This window comes from Aspergillus stella-maris (genome assembly GCF_047715825.1).
Source record: "Aspergillus stella-maris strain CBS 113639 unplaced genomic scaffold BDV14scaffold_13, whole genome shotgun sequence".
Classification (NCBI taxonomy): Eukaryota; Fungi; Ascomycota; class Eurotiomycetes; order Eurotiales; family Aspergillaceae; genus Aspergillus; species Aspergillus stella-maris.
In genome coordinates, this window is record NW_027396807.1 from 143,068 (window position 1) to 161,478 (window position 18,411).

General features: G+C 50.6%; 8 protein-coding genes across 8 annotated transcripts; 5 read left to right on the top strand and 3 right to left on the bottom strand.

Annotated features, from left to right (window-relative positions):
- Positions 1 to 2,153: 2,153 nt before the first annotated feature.
- On the top strand, positions 2,154 to 2,986 carry BDV14DRAFT_188272 (uncharacterized protein; the record flags this gene model as incomplete). Its single annotated transcript, XM_073771041.1, has 3 exons — positions 2,154 to 2,267; positions 2,308 to 2,380; positions 2,427 to 2,986. 3 exons carry the CDS (start codon positions 2,154 to 2,156, stop codon positions 2,984 to 2,986), a joined length of 747 nt encoding a protein of 248 aa, XP_073630447.1.
- A 687-nt stretch (positions 2,987 to 3,673) lies between these two features.
- Positions 3,674 to 5,432, top strand: BDV14DRAFT_188273 (transcription factor domain-containing protein; the record flags this gene model as incomplete). The annotated part of the gene is made up of 3 exons (XM_073771042.1): positions 3,674 to 3,700; positions 3,754 to 5,126; positions 5,195 to 5,432. The coding sequence occupies 3 exons, from the start codon at positions 3,674 to 3,676 to the stop codon at positions 5,430 to 5,432; spliced, it is 1,638 nt and encodes a 545-aa protein (XP_073630448.1).
- A 588-nt stretch (positions 5,433 to 6,020) lies between these two features.
- Positions 6,021 to 6,971, top strand: BDV14DRAFT_197852 (SDR family NAD(P)-dependent oxidoreductase; the record flags this gene model as incomplete). The annotated part of the gene is made up of 2 exons (XM_073772781.1): positions 6,021 to 6,738; positions 6,805 to 6,971. 2 exons carry the CDS (start codon positions 6,021 to 6,023, stop codon positions 6,969 to 6,971), a joined length of 885 nt encoding a protein of 294 aa, XP_073630449.1.
- Positions 6,972 to 7,400: 429 nt separating this feature from the next.
- BDV14DRAFT_207377 (putative C6 transcription factor) lies at positions 7,401 to 9,447 on the top strand (the record flags this gene model as incomplete). Its single annotated transcript, XM_073775124.1, has 2 exons — positions 7,401 to 7,712; positions 7,759 to 9,447. The coding sequence occupies 2 exons, from the start codon at positions 7,401 to 7,403 to the stop codon at positions 9,445 to 9,447; spliced, it is 2,001 nt and encodes a 666-aa protein (XP_073630450.1).
- A 76-nt stretch (positions 9,448 to 9,523) lies between these two features.
- Positions 9,524 to 10,822, bottom strand: BDV14DRAFT_207378 (uncharacterized protein; the record flags this gene model as incomplete). Its single annotated transcript, XM_073775125.1, has 1 exon — positions 9,524 to 10,822. One exon carries the CDS (start codon positions 10,820 to 10,822, stop codon positions 9,527 to 9,529), a length of 1,296 nt encoding a protein of 431 aa, XP_073630451.1.
- Positions 10,823 to 11,231: 409 nt separating this feature from the next.
- Positions 11,232 to 12,501, bottom strand: BDV14DRAFT_207380 (uncharacterized protein; the record flags this gene model as incomplete). The annotated part of the gene is made up of 1 exon (XM_073775126.1): positions 11,232 to 12,501. The coding sequence occupies one exon, from the start codon at positions 12,499 to 12,501 to the stop codon at positions 11,299 to 11,301; it is 1,203 nt and encodes a 400-aa protein (XP_073630452.1). The 3' UTR covers positions 11,232 to 11,298.
- A 400-nt stretch (positions 12,502 to 12,901) lies between these two features.
- BDV14DRAFT_188278 (uncharacterized protein) lies at positions 12,902 to 14,281 on the top strand (the record flags this gene model as incomplete). The annotated part of the gene is made up of 2 exons (XM_073771043.1): positions 12,902 to 13,254; positions 13,339 to 14,281. 2 exons carry the CDS (start codon positions 12,902 to 12,904, stop codon positions 14,279 to 14,281), a joined length of 1,296 nt encoding a protein of 431 aa, XP_073630453.1.
- A 1,004-nt stretch (positions 14,282 to 15,285) lies between these two features.
- BDV14DRAFT_207382 (putative tannase) lies at positions 15,286 to 17,085 on the bottom strand (the record flags this gene model as incomplete). Its single annotated transcript, XM_073775127.1, has 1 exon — positions 15,286 to 17,085. The coding sequence occupies one exon, from the start codon at positions 17,083 to 17,085 to the stop codon at positions 15,286 to 15,288; it is 1,800 nt and encodes a 599-aa protein (XP_073630454.1).
- Positions 17,086 to 18,411: the final 1,326 nt, after the last annotated feature.

Sequence of the window (18,411 nt, forward strand, 5' to 3'; positions counted from 1 at the left end):
GGAGAAGGCACTGGGGCCTAACCACACATCCACCCTTGACACAGTTAATAATCTTGGGGCTCTCTACAAGAATCAGGGCAAGCTGCAAGAGGCAGAGGAGATGTATCAGCGAGCCCTGGCAGGCTTCGAGAAGGTACTGGGTCCTGAACATTATAAAACACGTATAGTTGCAAACAACCTGGTTAAGACGGTGAGCCTATCAGAAGACTTGAATTGATCTATCTGGTACTCTATGTACGGAATTCAAAGCATGAAGGCATTCAAAGAGGATCGTAAACAAACACGCGGATGGACCCTCGCGGAGCGAGGCTAACCGAGATGGGTAGGCGGTCGGAACACGCAGTATCTCGCGATCCTCATCCCGGGCACGGTGCCCAGAATAAGGTCTCAGATTTCAAGTACCCAGGTACTTGAAATCCACGTGACCTCTTCGTCACGCTCGGGATCATGACTTGCAGGCAGTCGTGATACTGGTGTCCCTTCCAAGCCACCATCTTGAACAAGACACCTCTCCTCACACCCATACTGATCTGCCGACAGTACAAATATGTCAACCACCAGCATATGTAACGCCTTCCTATTTGGGATGTCGGAACTACGCTCTCCGTTTCACCGAGATTATGCAGAGATTTCTGTTATTTCCACGGTTTAAAAGTTATATCTCTTCTAGTTGCTTTATCGGGCTAGATTGCTTATTATTATCTGTGTATTTAAACGACCATTTGCAGCTAGATTGACAGAATCAGACCTTCATTCATTAATACTCCTACTGGCTGATGTCGAGTAATTACGCCTACCGGTGACGCTCATAAAATATTACGGCATAACACAGTTGAGGGGCAATCATCAGAACGCCCACGTTAAAGGGATAAACTATATCGATTATTGCGCAGATAGCAGCTTTTGCAGTTTCATTAAACTAGGGCTACAGTTTTCAGACTTGTGGATAAATCTTCTCATAGCCATAATCAAATCAAATCCAGGTCTCTAGACACGGCATTATGTACATAATACGTAAAATTAATGGTTGATAAAAAAAAGCCTTAAATGGTGTAAACATACATTGCCAATGCTGGCTTTTGTAACATGCCAGGAGTGCACTTCTATAGTGTGAATATCGCAACGGGACTTGTTGCATGGCTGTTTCACCTAACAGTTTGTTTCATCTTACCCAATCACGCGCTTCCTGATACTCGGGGAATCTCTCCTGGTACTTATCGGTTTTTGAATACTCCTTAAAACCAGCAATATATGCACGACCGAGATTCTCCAAACCAACCAAGGCCTGCATCAATCGTTCCACCGCGGGCCCGAATGTAGCGGCTGTGATCAAATGCGCCTGCTTGAAGTAGTCAAGATAATCAGCACGTGGTAGTATTTGATACTTTGCTTTTAGTTTCACGAGAAGCTGTCCAAAGGGAGCCGCCTGTTACTAAGTTCGTGTTTGGTCTTGAGAGTCATGCAGGCCATCTCCAGCTCCAACTTGGTAGTATCAGGCTACGCAAACCTGGTACCTAACCATAAGGCATTACTTGTATCCATGTCCTACACAATGTGTCGCTCGAAGTCAATCTCATCTAGTAGGCCTCCAGGAGACATCCTGGTGCGCGGTTCGGGTTGCTCACTCTCAGCACCAGAACCACTGTTAGACTAATTCATAGTCTGGGGGTCGTCTTGGTTGTGTGCCATGATCTGGGCTTGGTTGGTATCCTGTTAGCCATCTTGTAGCTACGGTAATCTAGAAATCGTCGGAACAAGAGTAAGGTTGCACTAACTGCATGCGGACGCTTAAATTTATAGGATTATCAGATCGTGCTTGAATCTAGTGAGATATATTTTAGTGAAGAGGTTAGCTCGCTGTTCAATCACTATAGGGTTCTGGAAGGGTCGCGTGTTGCTGTCGTGAGGTAGAGCTAGCTGTGTTATGGAGGCCTTACCGATTGGGAATGGGAATGGTTATAGAAACCTTAGTTGCTGCCCGATTTAATTGAAACTAAGCCAGGGCAAAGATTAGTAAACCACTGTCACGCTTTCACCCTATTAAATAATTCAAAACACAGCCCTAGTTTATTTAAGACTTTGCACTCCCACTTAAATATCCCTTTATTCTCTGCCCTTTTTCTTGCCCTCTTTCCCTATAAGAATTTCATCCAATGCATTCAACAAGCACTATAAATCAATCTACTCATATTGTTGATCTGGACGGGGAGGTGGTAATAATACTGCGCCAGGCGAATTCTCTTTTTTCACAGCCGGACGAGGCTAGGGTTGCTGGCATGGTCTCCCACGCCTTTCTTCCAACATTAGGGGATATTGTCCAACGTGCTGCGAAAGAATTTGGATTCTCAACGATACCAATCGAAGAACCTACCCAGAGCTTGTCGGTGATCCTGCCACAGAGGCTGCCGACAAGGAACCTGCCCTAGCCGAAGAACAAACTGCCGAATACCCAATCGAACCCGAACTCATTTGTGAACCGCTGGGCGAGATTTGCTTCCGCATCAAAGTCTCCGCGAAGCATTTAATATTTGCCTCATCAGTGTTTAAAAACATGCTCACTGGCGGTTGGGAGGAGAGCATTGATTATCTGCAAAAGGGTTCAGTCGAGATTACTGCGGAGAGTTGGGATATTAACATGTTCACGATCCTACTTCGGATTATTCATTGCAAATCCTCCCGTATACGACGGCAACTCGATCTTCAGTCACTTGCAAAAATTGCTGTTCTAGCAGATTACTGCGACTGTAAGGAAGCTATAGAACTTGCGGCGGTTATATGGATTAAGGCTCTGAAAGGATCTGTTTCCGAAACATATTCCCGGAATCTAGTTCTATGGTTATGGGTTTCCTGGTATTCCCGGCTTCCTTCTCAGTTCATAGAAGCTACCTCAACTGCCATGTCGTGGTGTGACAACGCGATTAGCAATCTGGGGCTTCCAATTCCGGAATCTGTCATAAGTAAGGATCAAGAACCTTTCTATCTTTGAGGCTTACTAATAGGATTGCAGGGTCAATGAATGCCCGTAGGGAGGAAGCTATCGAAAATCTAGTTGGCCAATTTCATAAGACATGTGACACCCTCTTATTTCTCTGTATTTTATTTATTAGGGAAAGTGCTTTACTCTATTTATAGAGCAGTTGCCGCAGAACCAAGCGCAAGCCTTTCTTGGTGCTTATAGTCACCGTCATTTGTCTGGTCCAAGTCTGTTACGGTCGAGCTTGGGAGGCTGTTAAACGAGATCCCTGTTGTTAACTGAAATCATTTAGTTTGGCTATTATTCCTCAGGGGTTATTTGACTTCTGGCCAGGTTTAGTAGCGTGGCACAAGTGCGGATGGGTGTACTTGACGGCAGTAAATTCAGAATCAAATCATATACAATGTACAATCACATACCTGGCAAGTCAGAAGGAAGCAGACAAATTAGAGTTTACCACATAGGAGAACCACTCCTGCATGCACCATTTAGACAAGCATCGGTTGAGAGTAGGGTGGGACCCCTGGTAATTGGAGTAGCAAAGGCCTTTAGAAGTAAATGCCATTTGTCAATTAATAAGTTTGTCATTTGATGCTATTTGTCAGCAATGTTCCGCGGAACCCATCTTTTGGAATAACCATGGAGTCCTACCATTTGCTTTGAGCATGGATCAGCTCCTCGGAATCAAAGTACACCACGATGCCACAGCATAAACCCCCAAGAAAGGTAATTCCTACCCCATCCGCTCCAATTTCCAGCGGCTGACATACTGTACCTAGGCGTGCGATCTCTGCTACCGCAGAAAGATCAAATGCGATGCTCAGCGCCCTCGCTGCTCCCACTGCGTAATCTACGACTCGGCATGCACGTTTGACGCTGCCAGCAGGAAACGGCGAACCAGGAAACAGCCCGCCAACAGTGAAGGCACGGAAGCGCTACAATCCCGGATAAGCCAACTCGAGGAGAATCTAACCCAAGCCCTGGCGAGGATCGAGAAGCTGCAGAGCAATGTACCTCCGGACCCTGCGGTTTTCAGAAACTCACCTACCACATTCGAGTTCGAGCCCGAGCAAGATTTTGACGTCGTGGACGCCGGGCTGTTACTTCCTTTACCACCGCTGCATGAAGCGTTACCGGCCGTAGAGAAATACCTCGCAGCACTCAACTCCGTGATTCCGCTTTTCCACCCTGGACGACTCCTAAGTATGCTCAGAAACATGTACGCGGCCCCGGGCCAGATCCAATGCTCGATGGTGGCTGCGATAAACGTGGCTCTCGCTCTCGCGCATTCGTCTGAGCCCGCAGGAAGCCATAAGGCAGCGCATTATCTGAACAGAGCCCAGGCGGACTTAACTGAGATAATAATGGGCGAACCCGCGACTATCAAGGTCCAGATCCTTCTTGGCCTGGCTATGCTATTCCAAGCGGCGAGAAATTTAAAGCCTGCGACGATGATAATATCTATTGCTTTGCGTCTTGCGCATGAGTTGGGGTTGCACTCTCGCGCTCGCTCAGAGGGTCTTAATCCCTCAGTTGTCCTGGAGCGTAATCGTGTTTTCTGGATTGCGTATATCATCGATAGGGACATTAGCATGCGAACGGGACAACCATCAGTCCAGCTACAGACCGATATCGACATCGATTTGCCCGCCCTTGACCCCGAGGACGGGGCTGGCGTTCTCCTCGCCGCGGACGGTAGTTCCCGCTTTGGTTTCTTCCGCGCACGCGTGCAACTTGCCAATATCCAGGGGAAGGTCTACGAAGCCATGTACTCTGTGCGCGCCCACTCGCAGGAAGTTCACGCGCGAACCCAGAATTTGGCAGAGCTCTACAATGTGTTGGACGACTGGGTTTCGCAAATCCCAGAGCAGTTTCGACCAGCCGCTGTCCTGCGTACTTGTGGCCCTGACTCGCTTAGAGCCTTTGGGATTCTCTACTCTACGCATCTCTCGTGTCGGGCGCTTATCTGTCGCGCTCATGCCATGGAAAGGCCCTGGCTGCAGAGCTTGCAGGAGTTTGGAGGGAAATCTCTCCAGCGACGTATTACCGAGCCAGTAGTTTTACCGCAGGGATGGACTGTGCTCGTAAATGAGTCTCGAGAGTACATGAGACTGTTCCTGGGCGTGGAACGAAAAGACCGGGCATTTATATGGTGAGTGGCACTGGACTACCCTGAGTGATAAGAAGACAGCTAGCTTAAGACGCATTCCTCTATTCCAGGATGACCGGCTGCACATATATAACCGGCTCAATATGTCTAATCGCCAACAATATGCTGTACTCAACCCACGAAATGCTGAGATATGACCAGTGGCTGGCGGAATGTTCGTTGCCGCTTTTGGATGAGATGATACGGCAGGAACCGTATGAGCCGCTGAAGAGGATACGGAGTGCTTGTCACGAGCTATTGCAGCTTTCGTATAATATTTCTTTGCAGAGTGATTTTATTCATTTTTGAGCGCATGGTGTGGGTATGCTAGGTAGAAATGATGATGGGTTTGGGCTTCCTCTGTGTAGACCTCAATCCTGAAGTGCTAGATGCCCTGCCTGTTCAAAGGCTGCAAAGACTATTAGCTAAAAGGGCCAGGAAAGTGAAACAGCAAGAAGGATGTGTGGAGTTGAAGGTACAGTCATTATATAACCGAATAAAACGTTCAAGTTTGCGCTCAAATGGACGGATATCCTTATATCTATCTCTTACAGGGTCCTGAGGCCTGCCATAGGCGGGTCAACAATGCCATCTCCATATCCGAGCTGACAATATTCATCCGGAATCGTAAGCGAGCTGGTCAAGAAAATGTCCGCCCACTGAATAATCCATGGCTTATAACACATTCCGCGGAAGCATGGAAGTAGCTTAACATATGGATCAATTCAAATCAGCCCGCCGCGGAGGCAGCCGATTACCAAGTTACGCCACCAAAGAGAATTACTCAACCTTTCTCAGGAAGTTATAAAAACCCTGAAGATAATCATCGAATCAAAATCCTCATCAAATCCAAATCCTCATTGAAACCACAAGAACTCAAGCAATTTCTCCTCCATCATGTCTACACCCGCTCTACCCAAGATCGTCTCCTTCACCAAGAAATGGCACAGTGAGCCATACCCCTTCATCTCACCCACAAGGCCCGAGCTCTCAGCAGCAGGCAAAAACGTCGTCATAACCGGCGGAGGATCAGGAATCGGCAGAGCCACCGCACTCGCATTCGCTCAAGCCGGCGCAAAATCCGTGTCTATTATAGGCCGTCGACTCGAGCGCCTCGAAGATACCGCGGCTGCAACGAAAGACGCAGCAGCAGCGAGTAACTCCCAAACACAGGTCCTCTTCCAAGTCGCGGACATAACAAACCGGCCCGTCATAACAACCGCCCTGCAAAACATCGTTGCCAAAGTCGGGAAAATCGACATATTCGCAGCCAATGCCGGCATCCTTCCCACTGACGGCTCCGTCATAGGCTATAACGAGGCCGATCTCCGCCTAGGCCTGGAAACAAATGTCCTGGGCGCCTTTAACGCGTTGCAAGCGTTCACCCCACTCGCTGCCCCCGGCGCAAAAGTATTCAATACAAGCTCGGGCATTGCGCACTGGATACCGCAGCCTGAGTTACCGGGTGTGTTTGCGTACGCGGCTGCGAAGATTGCGGCGGTTAGGATGTTTGATTATTTTGCTGCCCAGAACCAGGGGATTCATGTTGTGAATGTCCAGCCGGGGATTATTGCTACGGAGGTTAATCCGAATATTACTGTGGGGCCGGATTCGGGTATGTTGCTGTCCTTGGTCTTATCGTGTTTGGTGTTTTTTGGGGGATGCTGACTTGGGTTTGCAGTGGATTTGCCGGCGCATTTCCTTGTGTGGCTTGCTTCGGATGAGGCCGCGTTTCTCAAGGATAAGTTTGTGTGGGCGAATTGGGATGTGCAGGAACTTATGGCGAGGAAGGACGAGATTCAGAATTCGGTCCTTTTGAGGGTTACGCTGAATGGGGTTGATATGTAACTGCAAATCACTTGGGCAGTTACTGTGACCTCTTCGAGGCAGTGTCGGGTGTCGGGCATATGTGTTCTGCTTGTGAAGTGTCAGTGTCATTATATATAAGCAGAATGTGCATATCAGAAAGTCCAGAGAGGAATATACGACCTAGTAAGCCCCAGTTACCATGTCGATTACTTTTTGGAGTGTACAGCGTCCTTGTATTTTTTGGCATTACCCTCTTGCACTCTAGTTACTATTCTCCATGAATCCAAGGTTCAGGTTGAACTCATTAATCTACCTCAAATATCCTACGAGTACCCCATACCATATGTCCAGGTTCGGAGTTCGGATGTATCGGGTGTCCAAGCCTCTTACGGCCGAGCTCGGGGATACCACATCGGCAGCTCCTGGAAACTTTTCTTCTTCCATTCTCAACCTCGCCCATCGTTAACCATGGATACCCCCCCGTTAACTCGGAAACGGCGCCGCCCGGCCTTTTCATGCTCCGAATGTCGTTCCCGCAAGGTCAAATGCGACCGCGTCAAGCCCTGCTGCGGCCAATGCAGTTCATTGGGCTTGTCGGCGTCTTGTACGTACGAGGAGAACCAACGCGTGCGACCCAGCGACCCAGCTAGTATTGGAGCAGGTAGTCCAATTGAACTGGCTTCAACAGCCACCCATCCACCTAAAAGAACGCGAATGGAAGGGATCGTCTCGAAAACTAGGGTCTTTGGGAACGGGCATTGGATGAACACCTTCTCGCTGGTACGCTCCCTACTACCATGCGGTCCTTGCCACTGACAGAATGAAGGTAAAAGAGATATCAAATTCTGGTCTACCGTTTATTGGCGAAAGCTATTGGAATTTCTCCCCTGTTTTTAGTGATCCACCGAGCGGCCGACTCGCAGAGACCATCCGCGAATGCAAGACACTGGCTCGAGACATCAAGGCGCATCGTCCTAGTAGAAAGTGCCTTCCATCTGGGATCCTGAATTCTCTACCCGAACGCTCAGTAATCGATGAACTGGTTCGGATGTACTTTGACACTTTCGAGTCCTGCTATGGCATCTTCTGTCATGACTCGTTTATGGTTGAGTACGCAGCTTCTATGAACAGCCCGGAAAGCACCGATGACCCTTTCGTTCTTTCAACTCTACTTATTGCTACTGTTGCTGGCCCGATGTGTGCCAATGATGACACCCGCAGACAGATCGCAATCAATGCCCGAGGATGGATAGATATTGCACAGACGTGGCTATCAGCGCCTTTGGAGAAGAACCGCCTAACCATCCAGGCCGTCCAGATTCACTGTTTAATGCTCTTATCCCGGCAGGTAAATCAGATCGGAGCAGACCTTGTCTGGATCTCTGCTGGCTCTTTGCTAAGAATGGGCATGCAGGTGGGCCTTCACCAAGATCCTGATCTGCTGGGTGAAATGAGGTTCCAGGACAGAGAATTGCGAAGGCGACTGTGGTATACTATATTGGAGATGAACGTACAGGCGGCTATTGACGCGGGAATGTTACCAATGGTCACTGAAGACGACTACAATACAAAGGCGCCTGGCGATCGGGAACCTAGTGAGGGTCAAATGCATGACAGCGGAGAGAACGCCTCGAATTCCAGCACTGTATCCTTTCAGTCTCTGCTGGCAAAGTCGCTACCCCTTCGATTCCGCATAGCAAAAACCATCAACAGCATGAGAGAAGAACCAACCTACGAGCAGGTCCTTGATCTCGGTAACGAACTTTCATCAACTTGCTCTGAAGTCGCCCGTGGCATAAGCCAGGTCAAGTTGACAACCAGCTTCCCGGGTAGCTTCTGTAGTCATCTCATCGGTCGATTCTCCCTGTGCCTCCACTGCCGATATGCCATCAGGGCCAAGATAAATCCGCTTTACAGCCACGCTCAACGCGTCTGCTTGGATACTTCTTTGGATCTAGTCACCGCTCTGGATGACCCTCTATATTCTCAAATTCTCCGTCAAGGAGCTGGTATGTTCCGCGACCTTATCACCCGAGGAGCATTTGTGATCTTCTTGGAACTATCTTCAAACCATCAAACAGACACTTCTATCTTTGCCAAGAAGCGTCACCGTGCACGGCTCGAGCCATTGTTACAGGACGCTCGTCGGCTGGTACAGTATTCCAGGGACAGGGTCTCATATGGTGATATGAATGTCAAGACCTACGTATGCCTCAGCATGATGATGGCGGAAGCAGAGGCTCGTCTCCACAATCTTGCCGTGAAAGAAGCTGTCGAAACGGCGATGCAGCAAAGCCTTGACGTATGTCGCGAGATACTGCAAGAGATGGCATCCTCTTCTGGGAATAACCCAAGTCCGGAATTTGAAACAGCGGGCAACGATCAAATTTTGACGCCAGGGTTTGACATGAATCTTGAATCGGACTTTGATGGATTATTCGACTTGGACTTGTCGGACTTTAATTTGCCTATGCAGTGGAGCAACTCCGAAGCCCCAGGGGGTGTGGAGAGGTAGGGAATGTTATTGGTCAACTATAATACAACACGATAGAAAGAGGTCCGGACATAGTTGCGGTCAGAGAATTATCCCACTTTCATGATTTGTCTAGCTCATTGTACTGCGGAAGCTCCCAATTCCTGACATTCTCCCGCAACACCAACCGAGCAAGAAGATCAAGCCGCAAGATCGACGAGATCCAAAAGAAAAAGTACACACATGCAACGCCAAAGGATGAAGATGGCCAGTTGGCCATGTAGTCATCCGTGTCCGTCAGCCCTTTCTGAACTTGATCCATAAATGGTCGGAGCTTCTGCTCATACGTCTTCAAGGCCGCTGCTATGTTCTCGCTTGAAGTAGGACTTGCCGACGAGGGAGGTCCGCAGTGCCGTACAATCTCACCAGCAAGGATATAAGCACCGATCATCGCGCACGATGTGCCCATGCCGGTCATGGCGGAAGGACAGTAACCCGCGTCCCCAACCAGGACAATGCGGCCGCGAGACCACGCATCCAGCGTAACAACCGCCATTCGGTCGCAGTAGAGGTCCTCGGACTCGGCCATGGCCTTTATCATCCGGTCGCATTCCCAGCCTGCGCCGCGAAAGACTTCCGTCATTGCTCGCATTTCCTCCTCAAAGTCGCCCCTAGTTGAGTCTTCCAGACGCTTGGAGGCTCGTGTCCTGCACATGGCGTACACTTGCAAGACTTTCGGGTCATGGCGTCTTGTCATGATTCCTCGGTTGCCGGTTGAGATGAAGCTTGTCGCGTTGTATTCTTCATTAGGCTGAAGCGGATTTTGGATTGTGCAATATGCCGCAAATACCCCGAGCGGGTAGTACCCCGTTCTGGAATCATCTCGACTGGCGTCGCAACCCAGCATGATCCTCCTGATCTTGGACCCAACCCCGTCCGCTCCAACAACAAGGTCGTATTGCCCACTGGTACCATTCGAGAATCCAACGTTGACACCGTCCCATCCCTCCTTCTCCTTCAAGCTCACGACATAAACCCCAAACACAAACTTGACTCTATCCCCACAAGCCTCAACAAGCCCCCTTACCAAATCCCCCCTCATGATCTCAAAGTCCGTCGTGAAACTCTGCAGCCCCTTTCCGGACTTATTCGCCGGGAAGAACCCCCACTGTTTTCCCTTACTATCCACCAGCGCGAGCCCCTGCTCTGCAACAGTATACTTCAGGAGATATTCCTCCAGGCCCGTCCGACGGATAACCTGAAGTCCCGGTCCACGTAGATCAAGTTGGAGGCCATTTGTACGAAGCTCAGCAGCACGTTCTATAACCGTAACCGTGTGTCCGAGCTTTGAGAGGAAGAAGGCGAGGGCTGTGCCGGCTATACCGGCGCCTGAGATGAGGATGTTTAGGGGTGCCATTTTTGTAGATTGGACACAAGAGTAAGGTACGAGTGTCGGAAGTATTCGATGAGATTTGATGTGCAGAAAGTAGGTAAAGTTTGCCTTCTTATATGTTGGGCTCTGGGCACTCCATATATGATAGATTCTACGCCCACGACATTCCCGGTAGGAGCGATATGAGCGGTACGACCGATAGGACCGACATGCCCGGTATGACCTATAACGTATTTCCAGGGATCCCCCCCAGGTTCAAAGACTTTATGTTGGTTAAATCCCCTGCGGTATTTTCTACTTGCAGTGCAGCCTTCTATGTGCTCCTCTACCATAGGAAGGCACGTTACAGAGCCCACGGTCGCTCCTTCCCTACTTTCTCCGTCTGTTGTATACGATGTCTCATCAGGAAAGAGCAACCGAGTCCCGTCCCTGAATGTTCTTCTCCTTGTTTGAAACTGTTTGTGACACAGCCATTGTACCTAGGTATTCCTCTTGAATTATCAACCATCAAGAGCCTGCACGACCTGCGCCCACTCGCCAAACCCATAAGCCCCCGGCACATTCTCCCCGTCAAACAAACTCGCCAATACGACTCGATCGCTCTGCCCTCCTTCCCAGGGCTCCCGTCCATGCTGTGCAATGATATTATCATATACCAGTATATCGCCTTCCTGCCACTTATGCAGTACGCGGATCTCATCCGTTATCCGCGCCAGCACTTCCAAGTACTTCTCCGGAATAGGGGTGCCGTCGCCGAAGAGTTGGTGCGCGACGTTCTTTCGCCCTGAATTGCTTCCTTTTCTGGCTTCAATGGTGTTCCGGTAATATGCCGCTAGCCCAGTAAATAGTGTTGGGAGGTTTGTCCCTGGCTGTGTGCGGATGGTAGGCAGACGGTGCGTTAAAACAAGACCGTCCTCGTTTCCTTGTCCGTCTCGTGTCCATTCAAACGAGGTATACTCACCACGTCCGTACCGGGCAATCTGTGCTTCTATTTTCTTTTTGCGCATCGTCTCGTCGTCATCATCATGAACTTCCTTCCCGAATGCCTCCTTTAGCGTTGAGCCTCCCACGTACTGCCGCTCCGTTTTATATGTGACCTGACTCCGAATCCCCTTTTCCGCTAGCTCGTCGATGAATCCTGGTATTTCGGCTCTTGCACGATGAAAGAGTTCCAGGCTCGATGAGATCGGTGTCCCACCTCCCTTTGCTGGTGCCTTGTGGCCATAGAAGAAGATATACTCGGGCGCGTGAGGAACTTGCGGGGACTCATTGTGATTATAGATTCTGACCTCCTTCGGCGCTTCGTTTGCGGGTGCAACGTTTGGTGCAAGAACCGGTCGGTCAACTACAATTCCTATGATTTCGTGAGGCTTATATCCGAAGGCATGGGCGAACGCGCTGAAGTCTCTCGCGGAGTGGATGGGTAGGCCGCGGAAGAGGAGCGTTCCGTGTTTTGCAAGAAGGGATGTGAGTGTCTTCGTGCGCTGCAGGGACTTGATCGTTTCTATCACGGTGTCAAGGGTTGGCTGGGTCTCGCTGGACAGTTTCAGAGCCAGTGGTGTCACTGTGTTTGGTGGGTGCGGGGGTCCGAGAATACGTTGGTTCGTCGAGGGCAGTGCGAAGGGTTCGAAGGTGAGTGTCTCTGAGGACCCATATTTCAGCTGGAGACTGGGAACGCTCAGTTCCTCAACCGTGGTTGTCATTGCGATGGCTTTGGATACGCGGTTTTGAGCTTGACGTCTGCGCAGGGATGGATTGATAAGGAGCTCTACCCCTCCACACTAGATTGCTCATCTTCCCCTCATATCACGAATCCTGTAACCCCCGAGATCCGGAGTCGCTTCTCGTTGACCAATGGGAACCAGCACAATTATCCAGATACAGAAGATCAAACTATTACTCGCCCTCAATGAAGCTATCATCCTGTGCTTGACGTTATTTAAGCCACTGCATCCGGGTTTCTCATTCTCGACCCGGATCGCGAAACCCTAACCTCGGCATCGTACCATTATAAGGCCATTTCCCCTGCAATATTAACACGCCGTTCTTACACACGATGTGACTGCAAATCTGCTTGCGGGACAATTGTCACATCGGAACAACATGACGATGTCCACCGACACGAAATCAACGCCAGAGACCGCAACAGCAGCCTCACCAGCCGACCACTCGCAAGATGTCTCCATCAACTCCAAGCCACCTTTCTTCCGAAGCACCCTCTTCCAAATCCTAACAGTCGGTCTCTGCGCCTTTTGCGCACCAGGAATATGGTCCGCCATGAACGGTCTCGGCGTCGGCGGGTCACAGTCGCCAAACCTCGTCAACGCAGCGAACGCGCTTCTTTACGCCTTTATGACCGTGACCTGCTTCCTTGGGCCTTTCATGACGAATCTCATCGGATTCAGATATACGCTTTCACTAGGTTCAATCGGATATCCTCTCTATGCAGCCGGGTTGTACCTGAATAACCGCACAGGCGCAACCTGACTCGTCTATTTGGGGTCCGTAACTTGTGGTATATCCGCGGGATTCTTCTGGAGTGTCGAGGGCGCCATTGCAACTAAATACCCTGAAGACCGTAAACGCGGACGGTATATCGCGACGTGGTTCACATTCCGCAACTTCGGCAATATCATCGGCGGCGCGATTAGTCTCGGTATCAACGTGAAGCTAAACGAGCAGGGTCAAGTCGGATACCAGACATACCTAGGCTTCATCGCAATCCAATGCCTAGGCCTCCTCTTCGGACTTATGCTCTCAGATCCAGAAAAAGTCATCCGCAACGACGGAACAAAGATCGCAACCACACACCAAGAAGCAATCCACTGGACAATCGAACTAAAAGCCCTATGGACCCGCGGGAAAAGCAAGCCCATTCTCCTCCTCAATCCTTTATTCTGGTACTTCGGCTGGGTCCAAGCTTATCCGGGAACATGCCTCGCAACATACTTTACCGTCCGCTCCCGCGCACTCGGTAGTTTCCTCTCCACTATAGTAGGTACCTTCGCAACATGGCTCGGCGGCTCCCTGGTCGACATCCACTGGACAAGTAACCGCAAATTACGTGCAATGACAACGTGGACACTCATCACGCTCCTAAACAGCATAACCTGGATCTGGGCCGTGATTATCCAAAACGAGTACAGAAAGGCCAATCCGATCCTTGACTGGGCTGACCAATCTACCTTCGGTCGAGGATTCGGATTATACCTCTTTGAACGCGCGAGTCTGGGCACGGTCGAGAACTATATATACTGGTGTATCGGCAATCTCTCCTCCTCTCCCGGTGAACAGATTCGGTACTCTAGTTTGCTGAGGGGGATTGAGACCGCTGGTGTGACGGTGGGGTTTAGTGTTCAGGCTGTTCCGGTGGATTTGATTGTCAGTGCGGGGATTAATTGTGGTCTTTGGTTTTTTGCGATGCCGTGCAGTTTTTGGGCTACAAGACTGGTTTGTAGACGCTTTGAGGAAGGGGGGATATGAGGGACACGAGGGGTGAGGTTGGTGCTGTTGCGTAGATATTTTATATACCTATACATTTCGTATGCCTGCAGGTACGGATACACCGGGGTGATATGGGTATGGTAGTAACGTTGATTGGGGTAAGGTATTTCTAGACATATACCAAAATCATGAAAGACCCCAATTCAAGGATACATTATCGCCGCTATCCTGATGCACTTTCGCACCCACTGCAGCTACCGTCACGTCAATCCACATCTATGGTGGCCTATGTCCCTTCCCTGTAAATACCTAGGTCAAAAGGGCACGCTCATCATTGACAGTCGCTCCTTCCTAATATAATATAAAAGCTGACAAATTACAGTTCCACAAAGGGAAGGGGCCATCCAGGGTTGTACCTTCCTTTAACTTCCCAAAGACTAGTTAGGTTTGAGCAAGGTACGACCCATACCCCGGCCCGGATGTGCTCTTTCCTCGGTGAGGGCGTGATAAACTCTATTGTGTACCCGGGTCAGGTACTGTGCTACTCGGACCGGAAGAGGAGCAAGTCAGCGCGGGCCTAGCTCGGTCCTACATTTCTGGTACATTTCTGGTTTGCCAAGGCTGGCACAGTTTACTAGGGGCCATTTGGGTTGGGCGTGGTAAAGAGGTTCTGTTTATGGGTTTTTTCGGGATGCATCCTATTGGGACCTATATGTTATGGTGAGGGCCTATTGTGATAGTTGTCTATTTGAACTGCAAGGGTGAGTAGGTAGGTGAGAACGATATAATGGGGTTAGCATGGATTTGCGTCTTCTTATATGGAACATGTGATATGTCGAACGCTAAGAAGAGGATTGAACGGCGTTGATGGATAGGCGGATTGGCTGGGAAAGAAGTATGATTCTTAAAAGAGTGACGGCAATGTGTTGCCACGTCGTCAGTAGATAGGCTATACAAGTCCACCACCTACCGGCTAGTCCTGGTAGGTAAACTGCATAGCTAACGAAGAAAGTAAGTAGCTAAAAATACACATCATTCACCATCTAGTAAACAGGGAACTTAAATGCCGGAAACTCATAAGTCCAACTCTCGATACTCTCCTCATCCTCCACACAGTCAAACGCCTCATCACTGCTCCAAAGAGGCCTCTTAGGCCACTGGCACAGCATCTGCGTCTCGCCTGCATAATCACCAGAGGACACCGTCGCGTTCAAACGAGAAGGCTTAACGCCGTTCTCAACCCAGTCGATCATAATGTCCATGTTGTTCTCCGGGTAGGGTCCTGGTTGCAGGGAGTTTGTACCGCAGTGTGCGGCGCCGGGGATAAGGTAGAATTGGTACCAGTCCGCTAATTTCTCCATGGCCTTTTCGTCATTAAGGTCGGGGTACATGATCTTCCGGACAGCCTGCCAGTAATGCACTGATGAACCAGCAGGGATGGAGGGGTCCGATTCACCATGGTAATGCAGAAGTTTACCCCCCGCGGCCTGGAACTCTGTGATATCGGGGTACGTTGTCTGGAGGGTATCGTAGTACCGGTGCATACCGGTGTTCATCCAGTCGACGACAGTATCGTAGGTAACGCCATCGAGTGTAGAAAGGTTATCGGCATCAAGCAGCTGGATGAATTTCGCGATGTATTCGCCGCCCATGCTGGTTATCGAGAGCTCCCATTTGCCGGTGTCGCTGTTGTATGTGCTTGTTGCGTCGGATAGCTCAGAGGCGATTTGCCAGGAGAGGTAGGCTCTGTCGCCGTTTAGGGCGTGCAGGCCGTCGTAGATACCTTGGGCGACGGCGACTCCTTCGGCGGAGACGGTGCCGTTTTGGGCGGGTTGGTACGAGGTTGTGCTGCCTGCTGCTTGACGCTTGTTGTGGCGCTTGCTGAAGCCGAAGCCAAGAGAGGTAGATGTTTCCGCGGCGCAGGAGTACGGCTCGCCGATGATATCGGTTAGGTTGAAGTTAAGCATGCAGAGGTCCGTACGGGAGACGACGCCGTCGGTACGGCCGTCAAGAGGGTCACAGGCCTTAATGGTGGCGTTGACGATCTTAGCCAGTTCGCAGGGGGGAGGGTAGTAGTCCAGCGTGTGCTCGACGACAGACGAGAAGATATGTTGGATCTGCTGCTGAGCGTAGCGGAAGGCAGGGGCTCCAGTAATAACACCGTCGTACTCCTCTCCCCACCGCTGAACCTGCGACATACCCTCGCGACCACCGTCCGAGCATCCCTCGTAGTAGGTGTAGACCTTTTCGTCGGAGTCAAGCCCGTAGAACCCGCGGGCGAGTTCCTTGCCGAGGACAGTCATCTCACCGAGAGCCTGGTATCCGAACATGTGGGTGGCGTCCCAGTTGACACTGCCGTTGCCGTAGAGGACGACCTCGTCGTAGGAGTAGTTGAACGCGTCGTATCCGGCGTCCGTGGCACCGCTGGCAGCGCCGTACTCGAGGCCACCGGTGGCGTCGGAGGAAAGGGAGTAGCCGCCTCCTCCGCCGACGTAGAAGCGGTTCTTGAAGGCGGAGGGCGCGGGGAAGGCGTATTTGACTACGACGTTGTCGTCCGTCCGGCCGGTGTGCGCGTAGGTGACGGTTACGTTGCAGTAGCTGTAGGCAGAGGAGCTACCACCGCCCATGCCCATACCGCCGGAGCTGGAGCTGGTGGAGTTGGAGCTGGTATCGGCATTGTAGACGCTGGCAGTCACGGCGGAAGGAATAGGGTTGATTCCGAGGATGGTTCCATTGCTGGGAAGGATGGACCGGACGTGAGAGACCGTACAGACATCAGAGAGAGACGAAGCTGCGTTGGCAGTGGCGGCGAGCGCGACGAGGGCGTTGCGCTGCTGGCGCATGGCGGCGAGTAAAGAGTGAATGAAGCTGTAAGAGAATGAAGTTTAAAGAAAGTTAATGGCTGACAGAATGATCGACGAAGGTAGGTGTATATAAAGCAGACTCAAGTAAACATCACCCGTCCGATTCTCGCCGCAGCAATACCTCTGTAGGGCTCAGTGGGTCACGGGCACGCCTCCCAGTTGGTTCCACTCGTCGTCACGCAATTGCGCGGCCCGGAAAACGTGGCTGAAACGACGCAGCTTAACCTGGTGAAGATGCTGATACTGGTGGAATTGACGAGTGATGTTGCGCTGTAGGAGCAATTGTGGGTAAAATACCCCCTTAGCCTAACGTTCCTGCGCAATCTAGTCCGACTCCGATGAGATCGTCGTTTGGCAGTGGCTTCAGGAAAGATGTTCCGACATTGCCTGCCAAGTTCCGAAGATTACCCTGGTTGCTCGGAGATTGATAACACCGTCAGAATTTGACCTTGGGCAGACCTAGCGGGTCGTATCTACCATTACGTCTATCCTGAGGCTGAGCCTGAGCCAGGCGATCTGTTCATCGCGAACGACCCTATACCAGAAGATGGACCATAAGGAAAAAACTTGACTGCTTGCACCAAGAAACACAACTCGGAATTAGACCCCTGAGCAAAATCACAGACTCACGGCCTCACTCTTCATCAAACGCAAATTGGACAGCTGATCTGCAAGAGTTTCTCCCAGTGCAGAAGTGTGGATTGTGGGAGTTTGTGGGAAATCGTGGGAAATCGTGGGAATTGTGGGAGCTGTGGACCCATTGCCCCCAGGCTCCCAGATACACACCAGGGTTTTCCTCTACCTTCCAAGGTCTTGCCAAGAATAAGGTGAAAAGTCGTATGCTCTTGAAGAACCAGACTCCGTTCCGCCGGACCTGTTGCATGTTCGTCGTACCTGCATGACGTGTTGCATGGCAGGTTGGAGGAGGTTGGAGGCTTTGCAGCGTGGAGTCTGCGGGATATGAGATAGTTGGCACTTGTTTTTCGATAGCTGTCGATGATCTGGTATTCAATAACAAAGTGGAAGGTGCCGCCCGCGACATCGAGAAGGTGCTCTCAGGCTTACAATCTGGGCATCTCCTTTGGAAAGAAAGGAGCCATGGGTGATCTCTCAGAACGGGACATTAACTCACCCAGAGGCCAGACACCGAGTGATCGTATACTGAAGCACGGTTCAAACATCAGCTTTCTTGACTCTTCATATCATCTATCCTAAACAACACCTCAATCGCTTGCGAATGCTCATCTCCCGTAGGGACTCCGCAGAGCACTCCGTAGTCCGTACTCAGCTAGGAAACACCACCGG